Raw genomic sequence first — 18,857 nt, 5'->3', positions numbered from 1 at the left:
ATAAGGTGATTATTACAATTTATATAGTCGAATCGGGTCCAAAAAGTGCCCAATATCGTCAAATCATCAGAGCAGAAACATTAGCGGTGTTTGAAAATTTAGGCAACAACAACTGGCAGATTCAATGCAATGCTCATTCTGAACTAATTCATGACATTGGAAGGTGGAGAGAAGGGAATCGCGAACCAAAAGGTAATAAAGCATATTTAGAATATTTTAATTGACGTATATTTTGCACTTTTATGTCTGATATATGATATCAACTTTCTCCCAAGGGTGCCATATTGAGTTCTAGCAATGCTTGATTTTGCCAGGAAACAAACAGGCCTTATTTGATTCACTTTTCATGATGGCAGGTTTTAAGCTCCAAACTTTACAGATTTGGAACATATTGCGCTGCAGATTGACGAGTGGTTTCTGCTTCTTACAAGTTATTAAAGTGCGGTTGCCCTGCTGTACTAACTCTTTCGCCATTTCCAATGAATTCATTCACAGGAACGATGAATCATTCTCTGGAGAGCATCTATAACATAAGTAAATGAGTTCAGTGCTTTCAAACTTGTATTATATGGAGCAGGATGGACACTGCCTAATGTGGTTGGAAGCGCTCTCTAATGCAGTCGAATCCTATACACCTCTTATTATTGCATCTCGCAATTATCCAATATCCCGGGACAACAAGCTCAGTTTTACTAGACATCCGCGCTGTCAATCACGATATCAAAAGGATTTCTTAAACATGTTGTAAGAGTATAGGCGGTATCTACAGGATAAAAATTGAGATCATTCAATTTCTCTTCGTGCCTTTACTGCTCATTATAAGATTAAGGTTATTTGTTTCTTGTAATGTATTGCTCTTCTTCTTTTTCGAACTGAATGGAAAATTTTCAAGCTGAGAGACGAACTTGATTTACTTTTTAGGGCTCAAAAATGGCCGTGTGTGCACTATATATATTTGAACAAAAAATCAAAAAAAAGCCCTTATGATTATTTAGCTTCTACATCTTGACTCAAATCCATCAATTCTCTTTCTTTCACTTAAGACAATAAAACAATGGAGAAAGAATTCATCGCGCACAAAGAACATGCTAAAAATAAAAATCTAGATCAAGACTCATCTTTGATTGATTCGTTCAGTGAGCCTGAATCTACAGAGCCTTTGATCAAATCGCCTGAAGAAGTCAAGTTTGTCAAAAAGCTCAATTGGACGGTATTGCCCATCATTTTTCTCATCGTATTCATCCAAGTAAGCTCGCTTTGAAGGACAAGCACTGCAGCAGATGTTTGACAGTTTCTCCTTATAGTTTTGTGATAAATCCGCTCTCAGTGTTGCTGCTGTCTTGGGTATCATGGAGGATGCTAATCTCAGTGGCGATCAATTCAGTTGGTTGGGCTCCATTTTCTATCTTGGCTATTTCGTTGTTCAGGTAATGTATATTGAACACGATCTCTGACAGACACCCATTATGCTCACATTGTCCTACATTTTCATCTCCCTTTCTTTAGTTTCCCAATAATTACTTGATTCAACGACTACCTATTAGTAAATATCTCGGCACTATCCTCATTATTGGCGGTTGCGTGATGGGTGCTACTGCTGCTTGTAGCACGTTTGCTCAATTGCTTGGGCTGCGATTTTTGCTTGGTTTCTTTGAGGGCGTAACGTATCCCTGTATCTACATCTTGTTAAATACACTTTACCGACGCTCGGAGCAAGCTTATACCTGGGGTTTCCTCAACTGCGCTAACGGAATGGGCACTGTATTTGGTGTCTTGATTTCATATGGTCTTGCTCATATGGACGGCATTCTTTTTCGCGCATGGAGATGGTAAATCCTGCCTTGTCGTGTTTCGCAACAAACATATGCTCATTTTCTTTATAGGGGTTACATTGTATTTGGTGCTGCCACTGTTCTCATAGGCATCATTACCTTCCTCTTCTTGGTGGATGATGTTGATAGCAAGATCTTGCGACTCACTGATAAAGAAAAAGATATCGTTCAAGAAAGGTCTCGAGACAATTGCGTTGTCCGTAACAAAAAGATCAAGAAGGAACATATGATTGAAGCGCTAAAAGAGCCTCGTTTATACCTCATCTTTATCGCGCAATTGTGTAATTGTCTCCAAAATGGTGGTTTGATTACGTTTAGTACTTTGCTCATTGAGGGCCTTGGTTTCTCTGTAAGCATACTTGTCTTGATAGTACTATCATCAAGTAATACTAACGCTTTCTATAGTCCTTCACTGCCATTATCCTTCAAATTCCCAACGGTGTCACTGCTTGCCTGTTTGCCATGGGTGCTGTTTTACTTGCTTCCAAATACCAGAGAATCGCATTCACTGGTATTTTGATGAGCAGTATTTCTCTTGTGGGCTGTATTCTCATGGCCACTATTCCCAACTCACCCAAACTTGTTGGCTTTTATCTTAGTTGGGCCATGGCAGGCGTTGCCGCCATCTTACAAACATTGATCTCCAACAACGTGTCAGGATACACTAAAAAGGTCTTTTATAACGGTGTCAATATGCTGGCCATGACGATTGGTAACTTCGTAGGCCCTCTCATGATGACAGCAGAAACCGCACCAAGCTACTGGGGAGCAATGATAGGCTTCTGTGTATCCAATGTGTGCATCATTGCCTGTATTTACACCATGTACATTATCATGTCAAGAGAAAACAGACGTCGTCTGGCTGATCCTCCCTCTGAAAAGTATGATGTTCAGTTGGATTTAACTGACAAGCAAGACAGAAACATCATTTATAAATTGTAAAGGTCTATCATATCTCTTTATTTAAAACTTCTATACCATTAAAATGTAACATATCAATCAGCCTCAAATTACATTAGATTCTTCTTTGTGTAAAATTGCCCTAAATTGCCACCATTTGGAAACTTGGAGATTGTCTGATCAATAATGGCTATAAAGTCGCCTCTTTGTGATGGGCTGGCGTTACTGGGAATTGCATTAATCATTTCATTTCGAGTACGAGCTAATTTAGCACCACTATAATATTCAACACCAAGCCCTGGATACACCAAAAAGTCAATGGTTGAAAATGCAAATCTATCAAAATCAGCGGTTTGTGGTCTGAAATCTACAACAATAGTATCAAATTTGGATTCTACGTTGCCATAGTCACTGGGGTTGCTATAATAGCTAAGTGCATCTAAACGAAGCTGCAGGATGGTCTTCGTTGAGGCTATGTTAAGGAACTGTGAGTATTCGATATAGTGATTAGTGATATTGTCAAACATGGCTGTAAAGATAGGGTTTGGTGTGTTACTGTTATCCACTGCACGCACCGCTCTTAAAGAGGATATCAGTGAGGAATTGAGCTGTTCTGCTTTAATTGCCTGTGTATCAACCTCAGATGTGTTGTGTCCTACAGCGGCTCGACGTAACACTGTATCTGGTGTTAGCAAGACAGGTTTAGCTTGAGCCATTTGGCACCAAAACAAGATCGCCACTACAAAAGCTGCCTTTAGTATCAGTTTTACCATAATTTGGGGGCCTGGTAGTTTTTAGCAATAAACGAAAAGAAAGCGTTTTCCTTTCATTGCGTCTGGTATTCCTATTCACTGTATTTCATTCTGGACTTGCGCATAAATGTTATGATCAAGGAATCTCAAGGTAAGAATTAATCCGCTTTGAAATCTTCTAATCATATTTAATACATATGTGTGCTGAATGTAGCGTCAGAAAATTGAAAACTCTGGCTGAGGCAACATTTACTTGCAAGACAGTATGTGATCATTTTCCCCTGAACTGAGTTGAACTGTCAAATCAGTTACAGATCTGGGCCCACCTGTCAATTTACAGATGCTCGCTATTACTTGCTACACAGGATAAGTTGATTTATTTATCATTTATCATTGTTAAGTTCAAAGAGAGAGCGTAAAATCAGAAAGACGACAGTAGATCTCACTGCCTGTTATGCCATCATTAAGCTGGGAAGCGGATCTCATCAACTGGTCTTGATGCCCCCCAAGCCGACACATTTAAATATCACACCCACACACACTATTTCAATATCAAAGCCTTTCAATGGAGAAATACATGCCAAAAATATTTACCTTATCTTTCTGATTGATTATGAATAGCCGGATATCCCTGGTCTAGAGTTCTATTCAAGGGGCCAAGTCCAAAATCAAATTCACCTTACTATCGAGCAGTGGAGAACACGCAGAAAGAGAACATTTTAAGCGCTTAAACAAAACCCTGATAGAGTTTTCATACATTTATTTAAGAAGAAAGTGAATAGGATAAATTTTTTGATGGGAAAACTACAGGTATAATATGGCAATTTCAACTTGCTAATAGGTGTTTACTCGTCATCGTCATCGTATTTGTGTTTCCAGTCCTTGTGATCATCATCCTCATCGTCCTCATCATCCTCGTTATCGTCGCTGTCCTCATCTTCATCATCGACCTCATCATTTTCGTCAAATTCACTGTCACCTTCGTCAGATGGAGCAGGGGCATCGCCACTTGTAACACCAGTAATGATTTCTTGAACCTTGGCCAAAAAGAGCTGATACAAAAAGTCGTAATTTCCATGGACAATGTCGTTCAAGGGAGTAACCTCAATGATGTGGTTGATGATGTTGTCAAATAAACCTCTAAACAAAGTATCTAAGCTGATAGGTTCATCAGCACGCTTGACCATGAATGTGGTATCCTTGTCCATGGCTTCAGCAAGACGGGCAGAAAGAATGTCTTCGATATTCTTTTGGCTCCAATTCATGAGAGTAGCAGAGGCCGAGGCAGAGGGAGATTCGTTCATGGCCATTGCATTGGCATGAGTGGGGGCGGCATTGGCAACAGAGGAGAAGCCCATCAAGGCAAACACGGCAATAGAGATTAAGCGAAGCATATTGGTAAAGTTGATGTTGTTGTTGTTGAGTAGATCAGTAGAGTTGATTGATTTGAGAGATTAAGAGGTAGAAACTGCCTGCTTATATATCTTTTGCATTGACATTACATCACACTAGAAAAAGTAAGCCGAAGTATATTCAAGCTTATGAATTAGCAATATGCCTGTCGAATACCGAGTACCTTTTACTTGAGCGGTTTATATTGCTAGATAAACTATATTTAACAACTAAAAATAACGACAATACAAGTGACAAAATTTCATTCCTATAAGGCACATTTGGTATTAAAATTATTATATTTAGTTTCTGTATCTTTGCATGGATTTCAATGCTTCAGACTGAATAAAGTCCTCGACCTGTTTTCTATCGGATGCAACGACGTCAATAGGCAAATAGTTTAAAATAGACTTCATTACTTTATCTTGATCTTGCTCAGATAATGAGGCCGTGGTCGTAAAAATAATCGCTTGCAGTAAAGGCGACTGTATATTTAGCTTCAAGCTAAGAGCTAACGGACGCAATATAAGAGTTGACCATGTCGCCCATAATAGATCGCGTCTCAATACCATCATACTGTTTACTGGCTTGCGCGATGATCTATCTGCGCACCACCATGAGGTCTGGAACCGCCTTGGCTCTTCTGATAGCTTCTTGTTGTTTGGCAGCAATACCATATGGATTCACCAGCATCTGTGAGGACATGGCTTTTAGTTCAGGATCTCTGGAAAAGATTCAAGACCTAACCTTACTTGTCTCTTGAGGCCCCTGGCTGTCCCAAGCAAAGGATGGCGTAGCAGATTCAAAATAAGGCTTCAAGGCATCATTAATAATGGCTTTTAGCTCGGTACGCTGTTCAGGGGTGACGGATTGAGTGATAGTCATTTTGAGATTATCAGAGATAAACTGCAAGTGATCTAGCTGCAAACCAGTCAACCTATATGAATTATTCTCAATGTAACGCATGGAAAGAATAAGCGCATGACCCGCCTCTTGCGTCTCTGATAGACGTGTGTTAAGTATCTCTGTATCCACGGCTGCTTCAAATCCTCAAAATTGAATATGATCGAACGCTACTGTGCCATTTTGTACCACCTATGTGCGCATCTGAGTCAATGTAGTGAGCGATGCTTGCTGAATATTCTGACTATAGGTCTTCATGTAGGATTCAAATTGGTCAATTATTCTTTCATAACTAGATTGCAGTATGGCTTGACTCTCAAGGTACACATTCAAAAAGGCTGTCATGGTCTGATCTACAATAGCAAGCTGATTGGCGTCAAGGTTGTCGAAATTGGAGATGGCCTTTTGCCGGAAATTAGGTACATACTCTAGAGGCAACATGGCTATCTTATCTTGAGACAGCGCAAAAAAGCCTACCATACCACGGTACTTGTCTGCAAAAGTGTAGACGTATTCAGGGTACCAGTAATCAGGTCTATATGTAGGAACTCGATCATGTATGGTAGAGCGATCGGGGCGCTCTGTATTGCTCACTTGAGGTTTCCATAAGTGTATGCTTATGTTTCCTGTGCCTTTTCTTTGATTTCTAGTTGCCATCCTCCTCTTCGTCCTCTCCGTCTTTCTCGTTTTATTTTTCTCATCTTCATCCTCTTTATAATTGCTGTTCCTCTTTTCAATAGTGCTTTTCAGTGATGCTTAAGATTTGCCTGTTAACTGGACCTTCTCATATGTACCAAGAAAAGCATCGAACCAATCAATTATGAACTGAGAGAGGCCATTAGTATCTATCGACTGATGTGATTGTGTCAAGTTACTTGGCTTCTACAACAAACAATGAGCCATTGAAAATGAATAAACGTTATTATGCTTACTATAGTATGAGGCAAAGCCGAACGAGACGATTCTTGTGGTAAGTAGGACATGTTATTGCTGCTGGTGGCCTCTATCGATAGAAGAGAAGCGGCTTTTTGTGTATCAACATCTGGTTGCATAAGCACAGCTGATACCAATGTTGAATACAAGGCAAATGTAGTAGCAGAACAAATAGAAACAACTCTGAAATGCATGTTGTAAAATGCTTGTTGTTAGAAGAAAGGAAAAGCAATTACAACTAAACTGTATGCTAAGTTGTTGATTGACAGACATATTCCACACAGCAAAATATTTCAGCTTGAAATTGAGATTGTTTGATTGTTTACACCATGTGTTTACAGGATATAAACAATCTAAAGATCAAGAGACAGAGACAATGAAATTTCTAGTGTACAAAATAATCTTTTATTTTAAATGAGAAGCATTTCGCTTTTTTCTTGTATGTAAAAAATATGTAACAAAGTGACAAAGGGGAATGATGATAGTATATATATAAGGCATTGCTTGCGTATAATTAGTGAGTTAGCAAAAAAAAAAAAGTGTTACAATGAATTAGGATGAATGAATTTAGTCGACTTCTTCGATAGAGGGTCCGTCAGCAGAGGCATCGGGAGCACCGCCGGGAGCAGCACCAGGGAAGCCACCAGGAGCAGCACCAGGGGCAGCACCAGGGGCACCACCGTTAGCCTGATAGAACTTCATCATGATGGGGTTGACAATTTCTTCGAGTTCCTTTTGACGAGATTCGTATTCCTCCTTGGAAGCTTCTTGAGATTCGTCTAACCACTTAATACAGTCATCAGAGGCACTCTTGATCTTTTCCTTATCTTCCTCAGGTAACTTGCCACCGACATTTTCATCTTGAAGAGTATTACGGAGGTTGTAGGCATAGGATTCGAGGCCATTTCTAGCTTGGATACGAGCAGCAGCAGCTTCATCTTCAGCCTTGTACTTTTCAGCATCGTTGACCATACGCTCAATATCTTCCTTGGAGAGACGACCCTTATCGTTGGTAATGGTAATCTTGTTGGATTTACCAGTGGTCTTGTCGAGAGCAGAGACATTCAAAATACCGTTGGCATCAACATCAAAGGTAACTTCGATTTGAGGAACACCACGAGGAGCAGGAGGAATACCAGAGAGCTCAAACTTACCGAGAATGTTGTTATCCTTGGTACGAGCACGTTCACCTTCAAAAACTTGAATGAGGACACCAGGTTGGTTATCAGCATAAGTAGAGAAGACCTCAGACTTCTTGGTAGGAACAGTAGTGTTACGCTTGATAAGAGGAGTCATGACACCACCAGCGGTCTCAATACCGAGAGAAAGAGGAGCAACATCCAAGAGAAGGAGATCTTGAGTCTTTTCAGAGGTATCACCAGAGAGAATGGCAGCTTGGACAGCGGCACCGTAGGCAACAGCTTCATCAGGGTTGATGGACTTGTTGGGTTCCTTGCCATTGAAGAAGTCAGAGACCATCTTTTGGACCTTGGGAATACGAGTAGAACCACCAACGAGGACGATATCGTGGACAGAGCCCTTATCAATCTTGGCATCGCGGAGGACCTTCTCAACAGGCTCCATAGTGTTACGGAAGAGATCTTGGTTCAATTCCTCGAAACGAGCACGAGTCAAAGAAGTGTAGAAATCAACACCCTCAAAGAGAGAATCAATTTCAATGGTGGTTTGAGCGGCAGAAGACAAGGTACGCTTAGCACGTTCACAAGCAGTACGAAGACGACGGACAGCACGAGCATTACCAGCAATATCCTTCTTGAACTTACGCTTGAATTCTTGCATAAAGTGAGAGACGAGACGGTTATCGAAATCCTCACCACCCAAGTGAGTATCACCAGCAGTAGCCTTGACTTCAAAGATACCATCTTCAATGGTCAAGAGAGAAACATCAAAGGTACCACCACCCAGATCGAAAATCAACACATTACGCTCACCTTCGACCTTCTTATCCAAGCCATAGGCAATAGCAGCAGCAGTAGGTTCGTTGATAATACGTTGAACATTCATGCCAGAGATCAAACCGGCATCCTTAGTAGCTTGACGTTGTGAGTCGTTAAAGTAAGCAGGGACAGTGATAACAGCGTTCTTGACAGAAGTACCGAGGTAGGCTTCAGCAGTTTCCTTCATCTTGACAAGGATCATGGAAGAGATTTCCTCAGGAGTGAAAGTCTTGGTCTCGCCCTTGTACTCGACTTGAATGATGGGCAAACCTTCCTTGTCAATCACCTTGAAAGGCCAGTGCTTCATATCAGCTTGCACTTCAGCATCAGTAAAGCGACGACCGATCAGACGCTTGGCATCAAAAACGGTGTTGTAAGGGTTCATGGCGACTTGGTTCTTGGCAGCATCACCGATGAGACGCTCGGAATCAGTGAAAGCAACATAGGAGGGAGTAGTACGGTTGCCTTGGTCGTTTGCAATGATTTCAACACGATCGTTTTGCCAGACGCCGACACAGGAGTAGGTAGTACCTAAATCAATACCAATAGATTTTCCTTCAGACATGTTTTCTTGTAGATAATTAGATTATTTAAAAGATGATGGAGAAATCTTGGATGAGATGAAATTCATGTACCTTTTATATGCAAATTGAGTGGAGTCTAATAAGGAATACTAGCAAGTTCCAAATGCATTGATTGGCTGAGTTGACGAATGTAGTAGAATTCGCGAGAAAGTGAAAGAACTTGCCAGTGGTCTCCAGATGTTTGATTGGACATATATTCAAAGTTTTCGCTGAATTCGAAACATTTAGCTTTGATCTATATCTGCAAATGATGCAATGTTTCATAGTAATCATTGTCAGTGCCATTTTAGAGTTCACGCGTCCTGTCAAAGCAATCACTTCTATGATACATCTCACTGAGGATGGCATAAACCATCACTAGGCAGAATACGTCTACGAGACTTTATACGAGATATACAATGGAATAGCAAATGGTATTTACGTAATGCGCATCTCCTACATTTCCAGATTAGACCGTTGAATTTAGCACTATTCATTGCTTACAGATGTCTTGCTAGCAGTAACTGAGATGCTGCGATTTTTCACTTGCAGACATGTCCATTTATAATTGACGAAATTGGTTGGCAATATACGCAGTATGAGCGCTACCCTGTTATATAAGCGATTGAGGGAAATGTCCGGTTTTAGTGAGACTCTGTGCTTTTTCTTTCATTGTCAAATGTGTGCCCTTGAATTGAAAGCACAGCGGTTTACTGGACTGTAGGATACTGCTAATTCATACAGTACCTCAGTATAGTATTTTCATTTATTACAACGATTCCGAGCTTCTCCTTAATATACGTTATGTCTGGTTAATTCACTTACAATGAGAGACTTTATTGATTTAGATATACAAGTTGAATAAATAGCTTGCGCTTAATACTGCGAATGGAATTGCCATTGACCATGAGGTCAATGTATTTGAAGAAACAGCACTAGAGTCTGGCCTGATCTTTTTCTTATTTCTAACTGCAGCTGTAGCAGCGGCTGTTATCGTAGCACTAGTACGTGAACTTTCTGGTGCCAATGTAATTGGATTGAATACAAAATCAGTGTCAATAATAATGGGATAAGAAGATGAATCAGAAGCACTCCATGATGTAGTCAGAATATGGTTTTGTTTTAGAATCAAGTCTTTTGTAAGTGATTCATCAGCCACATTAACCCAATCTTCTGCTTCCTCTCCTCCATCTTCTTCATCATCTTCGTCTCCATCGTCATCACCATCATCGTCATCGCCATCATCGCCATCAATGTCATCACCATCATCGTCATCGTCATCATTGTCATCGCCAGTACCTTGATCCTGATTGTCCACGTCCTTGTCTTTGGCTTCTTGAGGAATATTGGACAAGTAATTGTCGGGCTGTTGTAGTTGAGCTTCGATGGATTGGAGTTGAGCACTGTCTAACAAACTGGCAGGGAATAAAACTTCTTGATCTAATACTGCAAAAGAGGAATTTTAAGTGCTTCTCTCATGGAATCATGCATAAATTCAAATACCAATGTCGTTTGGTTGACGAGTGCCATCAACTACCTGTTCATTGCCTTGTTGTTGCTGGCCATTTGCAATCACAGCAAGCACTGATAGCCCTACAAGCACAGATGTGAAGCGCATAATGCGTATATATCACAAGGAAAAATACCAAAAATACGGCCGCATCCAATGCTTTAATACATGTCTGACTATTTAGAAATAGCCTGCAACCACTCATTATTCTTAAACATAAAACACCATTTAGCGTCGACAGACAATATCACAATATATCCGAGAATTGTATAGCAGAGTTTTTATTGTTGTATAGATACATGCGTGAAAAAGGTTATTAAAAGAGGAAAAGAAAGAGCTTTTTTTTGAGATAAAAAGAGTGTATAGAGTGTATAGTATGGAGAAAGCAAGAATTGAATAAGAGGGAAATACGTGTATAATATATATATGAATCCAAAAAAAGAGAATTTCCTCCTTCATCTTCTATCCAGTTATTGACCTGCCATCATGGCATCCATGGTCAAGTTACCTTCCATTTGTTCTCTAACAAACATCTCAAAGTATTGGAAGATAATCATGACACTCATCAAAATACCTGCACCAGATCCAATGGCTCCAAAGATATCAGCAACGCCAGCGATAATAGCTAAGGAAGCACCACCAAAGCTGGCAGCAACAGGGACAACTCTTTGCAATTCCTTATACATGGAGGCATCACGGAAACCAGCAATAGCGAGTTGTTGATCCTTGAGGGTCTTGGCAACATCACGAGAGGTAGAGCCAGAGATATCAACCCAAACCTTAGACAAGTATGCGCAAAGAATGATGGAGATGCTGACATAGAGAGCAGTGCGAACAGGGCTGAAAAGAGCTTCGGTCAAACTGTGAGGAGCAGAAAGGTAGTAAGCAATACCACCAACAGCAACAAGTTGATTGGAATCAGCAAGAGGCTCCCAGGCACCGAGAATGCGGATAAGAACATTGTCACCAAAAAAGGTGAAGAGAGTTTGAGAAATCAAGAAAATGTTGGCGAACAAAGCAGATTGAAGCATGACAGGCATACTGGAGGTGTAGAAAAACTTGATGGGGTAAGAACCACGTTGACCACGCATACGGTTGGACTTAACAGGGAGCTCAACACGGAAACCTTGGACGTAAATCACAATACCGAATGTAACAAGAGTAGCAATGAAGCTCATGACATTGGTGACATCTTCACGGTAGAAAGCATCTCTGAGAGCACGAGCCTTATCCTTGCGAGACATGAGCAAGCTAAAAAGGGAGACAAGAGCACCTTCTCTTTCGGGACCACGGATGGTGTTGACAGTGGTGAAGGCCATAGACTTCCAGAAGATGGATTGGCACACCTTGGCGGCAACAAAGATGTTGATACCAGAGCCAAGGCCGTAACCCTTTTGCAATAACTCGTCCAACAACATGGTGACAGTGGAGGCAAAGACAATTTGGAGGACTAAAAGACCACAACGAACAGCACCGATCTCAGTAGGGTTGCCATAGAGACCTGTAAAAACGAGAAGAGCAGCTTGACCAATGGAGATCAAAATGGCAAACACTATACACATGTTGGTAAGTTAAGTGATTCTCTTTGATTTCTCTCAATGTCTCTCTCTCTCTCTCTCTCGTAGTTGACATCACGCCCAAATTCCCAAATCTCAAGTTGCATAACTACAACCATTACTTACATTTTTGAGCACCACAGAACAAGGCGCGATCCTCCTTCAAGCTGTAATCGACATGAATGACATTGGAAGCAGCCATGAATTGCATAATCATACCAGATGTAAGGATAGGAAGGACACCCAACTCCATCAAAGTACCACGTTGAGAGGCGAGAACATCACGCAAAAAGTAGAGAGGATCAGACGATTCTTTGGAGATAATACCGTAGAGAGGAAGTTGAGACATGACTAAATAACCAAAGAGAGCAACTACAGTGTAAAGTAGCTTTTCATTGAAGGGGACCTGCAAACACAAGTGTTACATTTTTGCAATTCTTGCTCATCATCTCGTTGCTGTTTCTCTCTCACACATACCTTGCGAACAGGAGACTCAATTTCGGGAAGTGCAGCCATGAAAGGCTTTAAAACATGAAGAACCCGGACTACACAATACAACACATGTCAGTTTATCATGATAACAGCCAACATAGATCACCATACTTACGACCCATTTTTTGTATTTGTGTTTTGACGCGAAATATAGAAAAAGGAAAGAAAAAGCTTGAATGGAGTGGGAAATGTGAAATGCCCTTTATCGAAATTTTCATGTCCAATCAATGTAAAACTGAAATCTACCATACTACGAGTCGCTTGATTGGTGAAGAATCGCTGCTCATGAACACAAACTCTTTGCTTTTTGATATTCAGCCAAATTATTGTGCAATATTCAGTTGGTAAATCAAGATAACAAATGAAGATTGCATTGGGAATAGAGAGCCATATTGCAGTTGTATCGAATTGTGTATTTGTAGTGTGTATTTTGCATGTATGACTAGATCATCACTCAGTTTGAGAGATATGCTCAAGCCAGGTGTATTGTATTACATAAGACAGTGGGTGTTACTAGGCAACTGCAAAAGTCTATTTCCTGTTCAAAAAGAAAAGAGGGTTCTATCTATCCACCATAAACATGTTGCAGATAAACTACAGCTTATAAGAGTCTTTCAGAATTGCATGTTTGCTCTACTGGTTCTTTGGATTAAACGACATAATCTCGATCCAAGCAGTTACTCATAATTTGTAGTTGATCTGAACACCTCTGCAATTCTCAAGCAGCGTATGCCCTCCATCATGATAGGCGAATGATACTGAGAGACTATGATATCGGTCATAGTAGGCGTAGATATTCGAGGCACTTGGAAAGTTGAAGCATACACTTTAACTCATGCCTTGCAACGCAGCTCGTGTTGCCGATTGCTTGAGTCCATCGCATTTAAAATACTGTAAGCTCCCTCGAATATTCTATTAATGTAGGCCTCTTGGCTTTCCAGTATTACGCGTGAGTTCTCCACAACTATGGATTCGGCTCTCAAGTCACGCTTCACGTCTAAATCAATGAAAACAACTCATATACGGGCAGGCAGTAAGTTTGCATTACCTCTTACTACTCAAATGTATGCAGAACGCAGCGAAATTTGAATATATTTGAGCAGCATTTTCTCGCGTTAGTAGGGGCCGTTTTAAACCTTCAGATTAGTACCAAATAATTCCTCTCAGCTAGCAATTACTTCCTGACACCTTTGCTCAACTATTTGGGCCAAAAAAAACATGGCCAAAAATCGACCAAAAAGCATGAGGTACCCCTCATGGTTTTCATCGAAAATCAAACGATCGCGGTTTTCACCTTGAAAATGAAAACTTTTACTATGGTATATATTGAAACAAAATGTTTCTCTCAATCCAAAGCAACTCCTGAAGCTCTGTTTTTGAAGTCTTTGTATGCGAAATCTCGATATTTTCGCTAAAAACCTCCTTTAATATTTTACCAAATTGCTCAAAAATTTCATTCAAAACCCCTACTACAACTAACACCATTGGAAGCTCCTTGAAAAGTACTCCAAGAATGTATTAGGAAGCATTAGATGAAAACCACAATATATATAGTCGAATACCAAAAAATAGATTAAAGAAGTCGACAAAAAACAAAATTTATCCAATCTTGAGCAGAAAAAATAAAATGAGTTTGAATAAGGTTTGGCGGCGGCGATGGGCGACGCTGCTGGCTAGAGCAAATGTCTTTCTGATGATGACAATGATGGCTGCGATGCTGTTTAAATGGAGATCATGTATTTGAAAGAACAATAGATTAGCTTGAATCCTTTTTTTCTTTGGTTTTATTGGGAGTTTTTCCCTATAAAGGTGTTTTTTTTTTTTTTTTTTTTGCAATGACAATATCTCAAAAATGTTGCTGTAGATTTTACACAAGTTCTATATTTATACATTGCCAGCTTTATGTCGCCATCTGAAGAGCAACATCAGCGAATGGATACCTTCCTCTCCTGACTCTGATATAGCCTCCCCCCCCTTTTTTTTTTTACTATTAATTGATTGTTTAAAATATACTTTTATGCCAATTTTTTTATTATCTCTGATTTGGAATGTCTTCAGCGAGAGAGCACGCAGAGCGACGCCGTCATCGAGCGTAGCGAGATTGACCGGCTAGTAGGGAGATATTGTAGAAAAGCCTGTCTAATTTAATTCGCTCTTACTGCGCACTTTTATGTGATATCGCTAGTCAATTGGGCTGATGTTATTTTCAGTGTTTCTAACCATTAGCTGACAACTGATAGCTGATCTCATCCAGAGAAAGGCTCAAATCATTATTTTCAATATTTTCTTAATTCTTGTCTTGGCATAAACAATTCCTCCGTAACTGATCATTAAATAAACTCACAGGATGACAAACAAATCCAATTAGATCACCCAATCATTTAATGGAGGTATGAAATTGAATTAGATGCAGAGGGATCGACACGAATAGATACACAACCCGTTAACAAACAGTAGAGAGACGAGAATGATGGGCTGATCGCACTATATGCCCGACGTTAATTGGAACTGCTTGAACCCAGCTTTGAGAAACATACACACACACAAATATGCACTCTTTTCGTCATTCGGTGCAAATGAATGTAAACAAATCAAAATGGCCATAAGAAAGTACACATCTTGTTTGTGAACCTATGGGATTTACTAAATGAATAGGCAGCAGCATTCACCAATACTATCTGTGAGAGGTTCTTACCTAGGTCACAAAACCAGAGGGGTAATTGGCTTCTGTTGGTGCTTGTGTCCACCGCTCAAATTATCGTCGTATTATGCTAGAAACGTGCTTTGACGATGTCGTCTTCAAGATTCTAGAGATCTCATGCAATTGAAAAATCTACTTTAAATTCTTTATCGTAACATTTGGTCTGACATATTTAAGCTATAATCAATTCATGATTCGGACAAGGCAGTCTAAATTTACTAGCCTCACTGTTTAGGAAAGTTAAAAAAGTTGCATGTTCCCTTTCAAAAGATTAGTGTCACCACCTTTTCCACATTTCTTATAGCTTGCATGTTTCTCGCTTTGAAGCATGAATTTGAAGCCTACATTCCACATTGATGCAAACGAGCTAGCTGTTTTTTTTTTACGACAGCATATACGTCCTATTGGAATCGTATTCAATCATCATTTACATTGAACACTCAAATTATGAAATTCACACATTTGACAAATAAAAATTAAGTGCAACACAAGTAGAAACATGCACGAATCAATTACTAGAAAGACAAATTGTGGAATAATCAGATCAGGACACATACAACAATACAGCAACAGTTGCACGAGACTAGGCATTGAGTCGTCATATTATTTCGATTATATAACACAGTACATTGTCTAGGCAAAAGCATTATGAACACTTGATTTTTCAAGCACTAATCAATCACTGCATTCGATCTAAAACTTGTCAACACTTGGCCAATGTGTAGTCGCGCCCTTCTAGTAACGAAATCAAAAGCTGGGAAAACGTGATGTTTATCCCGCCTGTTACATTTTTCTCAGGGGGTGAAAAAGGGAAACGGAAACTGTGGGGTATTGCACAGCAGCTGAGTTTTCTTGCCATTCCGTGTGACCAAAATCTCTTAATAAAGAAACAATCCGTACCGTCTTATTCTCAGAGACTCACAGTTGTGTGTGGTAAAAAGAGCGTTGTAGTCAGTGTGCACCAAGAAGCCTTCTTTTTGGGATTATACGATGTAATAATAAAGTAACCATTCTATTCGTTTTTCTTTCTTTTTCTTTTTCTCTCGGTTTTTCCTACATTTAGAAACAAAGATTGATGATATTTCGCAGTACATTGTATAATTAGAAATACTTGAGTTTGCATAAGTTGTATTATTATTTAAAATCATATACTGCTATTTACAATCACAATCGCTCTCCTATTTACCCTTCAACTATCAGCAATACATGATTCAACTCTCAGCACATGGAGTCAATGTGGTGAACAATTTCAACCTCATCGGCATGTGGATAGCTGTGCTCGTTTGCTGCAGAAATTTTTCAGTCTGCCTACATCAGTATCGACGAACTCGAGGCAAAATGTAGGCTCACTGATATCTCGACCAGAAAAGCGCCCAAGCTCACTAAAACTGCATCTTATAGACATTTGGTTAACCTTGCACAAGTTTCAGTTTTTTTCATCCATCGAGTCTTATACGGGGTCATTCCGCTATTTGAAATCAAAACCTGTGCCTATTTCCCATTGCTTGTCTCGTAAGTATAGCTCAACATCTTGGATATGACGTTTAAACTTATGCTTATTCTCTCTCTTTTGCAGTCTATGGCATATAAGTAAATATAACTTATTCTATTGTTCTCTGGCCATGCTGTAACACAACCCTTTTTTTTAGCGTACATCTTGTTTTATGTGGTCATGTTTATGAGATTGATCATTTTAGAGTTGGATAGATATTCCCGCTGGATCAAGATCGTAGGCGTTTTGCTCATCACATTGCGCGCCGCTGACTGGCCTTACGAACTGGCTTTTCATTCAATTACACAAAGAATCATAGACCAAGCGCCCCAATCGGGTTCTCAATGCTGGGCAGAGTGGTATGTAGCATGGCTGCAGTGTGAAAATTGATAATGATTTACTGTTAAACTGACAAAATTCATTACTGCTAGGGGTGCTGGCGTAATTATTTTGAATTTCGTGGGTGATGCCCTTGCAAATCTATTTTTGAGTGGCATGTTTGTGCGAAGGTAATCACATTGCATTGCTCTGTATCTATACTATCATTGACACCATAGATGTAGACTTTTCATTCACATCAACATGTCAAAGTCGCTCATGAGCCACCAAAACAAGGTCATCGAACGCATTGCTCGTAAATCACTGATCTGCTTGGCCTTTACATTCGTTGTCAATCTAGCCATGAATCTGTTAAAGGTCACCATGTTCATAGGCGGTCATTCTGATGTAAGCTTGAGGTCAAGTCTATACATGTACTAGTTTATTTATCTGCTGATCTAGGCTTTCACTGTGTATTTTGAGATCATTGAATCGACTCTTCTGGTTGAAGCGCTCCGCAATGATAATAGCCATAGCAATGCACCTCACACATCTTTCTGCGAAAGCTGTCAAAAGGTAACCTCATATTACATAACATCTCACGGTACATGTACTGATACCGCCTCACTCTTGATAGGAAATCAGCCATTGTGGCACTGAGAGATCACCCAACAATGATGAACACCTCAATAGTCAGATGCTAGTCAGATCATTCCACAAAAACGTCGACAACAGAGACAGATATAACAGCACATATACCGACGATACAACATTCCATGATCATGGCCATGCAATGCAAAGAGTTTCCTCTATGGAACCAGCCCTCTTCTTTGATGCCAAGAGTCCTACTACATTCTCAAACTCTATCAGATACAACAGCGGGCCATCTACATTATCCACCTTGCCGAATAGAGCCTCTACACCTTTGACAGATGCTCCTTTGCTCTCGTCTCCAGTTGGAAAATCATTCTCCTCCAACGGCAAAGATGTGTTTGTCATGACTACGCAGCTGCAACCACCGCCCTTGGAGAAATCCATTACGCCGCGAGTTTCGTCGTCTATTCTTACATCTACCACTGATCCCAATAATAGCAATTCTGATAAATCACCAAATTGGCAAAAAGCCTGATATCCAGACTCTTTTTTTTATATATTATTTTTACCATGTAAATTCCATTTATTCCCAAGTGAGGGGCTCTTTATATATTTGTTTGCTGGATCACATATCTATATTACCGTTTACTGCTTGCATTATTCCTGTATACTAATTTAATGATATCAATAAAAAAAAAAAAGAAAATTAAAAAGACAAACACAGTGTCATAGTATCTGTAACATTTTGTTCTGGTATCATGTCTGCACGGTGTGTGATCATATGTAGAGAATAATGAAGTATGAGTCCCACACTATGGAGAAAGTTAAATCACTAATGCTTGTTGTGTGATTCATTACGGTTATAACCATAAATTTGGAGCAGTATCAGTCTTGCTGATAAGATAATACGAAGTCTATCTTTGCTCTAGTGGCATTCTAAGCCTGACAGAAATTCTGGTAT

The 18,857-nt window shown here is 39.9% G+C and overlaps 9 protein-coding genes across 9 annotated transcripts; 2 read left to right on the top strand and 7 right to left on the bottom strand.

Moving 5' to 3' along the window:
* Positions 1-1,054: 1,054 nt before the first annotated feature.
* ATC70_010083 (uncharacterized protein) lies at positions 1,055-2,774 on the top strand (the record flags this gene model as incomplete). Its single annotated transcript, XM_064829304.1, has 5 exons — positions 1,055-1,246; positions 1,305-1,427; positions 1,507-1,829; positions 1,884-2,181; positions 2,238-2,774. 5 exons carry the CDS (start codon positions 1,055-1,057, stop codon positions 2,772-2,774), a joined length of 1,473 nt encoding a protein of 490 aa, XP_064686506.1.
* A 68-nt stretch (positions 2,775-2,842) lies between these two features.
* Positions 2,843-3,448, bottom strand: ATC70_010082 (uncharacterized protein; the record flags this gene model as incomplete). Its single annotated transcript, XM_064829303.1, has 1 exon — positions 2,843-3,448. One exon carries the CDS (start codon positions 3,446-3,448, stop codon positions 2,843-2,845), a length of 606 nt encoding a protein of 201 aa, XP_064686505.1.
* Positions 3,449-4,329: 881 nt separating this feature from the next.
* Positions 4,330-4,878, bottom strand: ATC70_010081 (uncharacterized protein; the record flags this gene model as incomplete). The annotated part of the gene is made up of 1 exon (XM_064829302.1): positions 4,330-4,878. One exon carries the CDS (start codon positions 4,876-4,878, stop codon positions 4,330-4,332), a length of 549 nt encoding a protein of 182 aa, XP_064686504.1.
* Positions 4,879-5,476: 598 nt separating this feature from the next.
* ATC70_010080 (uncharacterized protein) lies at positions 5,477-5,761 on the bottom strand (the record flags this gene model as incomplete). The annotated part of the gene is made up of 2 exons (XM_064829301.1): positions 5,477-5,569; positions 5,624-5,761. 2 exons carry the CDS (start codon positions 5,759-5,761, stop codon positions 5,477-5,479), a joined length of 231 nt encoding a protein of 76 aa, XP_064686503.1.
* A 210-nt stretch (positions 5,762-5,971) lies between these two features.
* ATC70_010079 (uncharacterized protein) lies at positions 5,972-6,436 on the bottom strand (the record flags this gene model as incomplete). The annotated part of the gene is made up of 1 exon (XM_064829300.1): positions 5,972-6,436. The coding sequence occupies one exon, from the start codon at positions 6,434-6,436 to the stop codon at positions 5,972-5,974; it is 465 nt and encodes a 154-aa protein (XP_064686502.1).
* An 843-nt stretch (positions 6,437-7,279) lies between these two features.
* Positions 7,280-9,235, bottom strand: SPT16 (FACT complex subunit spt16; the record flags this gene model as incomplete). Its single annotated transcript, XM_064829299.1, has 1 exon — positions 7,280-9,235. One exon carries the CDS (start codon positions 9,233-9,235, stop codon positions 7,280-7,282), a length of 1,956 nt encoding a protein of 651 aa, XP_064686501.1.
* Positions 9,236-10,077: 842 nt separating this feature from the next.
* On the bottom strand, positions 10,078-10,851 carry ATC70_010077 (uncharacterized protein; the record flags this gene model as incomplete). Its single annotated transcript, XM_064829298.1, has 2 exons — positions 10,078-10,679; positions 10,737-10,851. 2 exons carry the CDS (start codon positions 10,849-10,851, stop codon positions 10,078-10,080), a joined length of 717 nt encoding a protein of 238 aa, XP_064686500.1.
* Positions 10,852-11,213: 362 nt separating this feature from the next.
* Positions 11,214-12,913, bottom strand: ATC70_010076 (uncharacterized protein; the record flags this gene model as incomplete). Its single annotated transcript, XM_064829297.1, has 4 exons — positions 11,214-12,295; positions 12,426-12,705; positions 12,777-12,844; positions 12,907-12,913. 4 exons carry the CDS (start codon positions 12,911-12,913, stop codon positions 11,214-11,216), a joined length of 1,437 nt encoding a protein of 478 aa, XP_064686499.1.
* Positions 12,914-17,164: 4,251 nt separating this feature from the next.
* On the top strand, positions 17,165-18,431 carry CHL1 (ATP-dependent DNA helicase chl1; the record flags this gene model as incomplete). The annotated part of the gene is made up of 5 exons (XM_064829296.1): positions 17,165-17,343; positions 17,416-17,493; positions 17,548-17,710; positions 17,765-17,878; positions 17,940-18,431. The coding sequence occupies 5 exons, from the start codon at positions 17,165-17,167 to the stop codon at positions 18,429-18,431; spliced, it is 1,026 nt and encodes a 341-aa protein (XP_064686498.1).
* Positions 18,432-18,857: the final 426 nt, after the last annotated feature.

The sequence above is a fragment of the Mucor velutinosus genome, assembly GCF_035048745.1.
Source record: "Mucor velutinosus strain NIH1002 chromosome Unknown tig00001563, whole genome shotgun sequence".
Taxonomy (NCBI): Eukaryota; Fungi; Mucoromycota; class Mucoromycetes; order Mucorales; family Mucoraceae; genus Mucor; species Mucor velutinosus.
The sequence above is the reverse complement of the archived record's forward strand: the minus strand, read 5'-3'. Positions and strand labels throughout refer to the sequence as shown.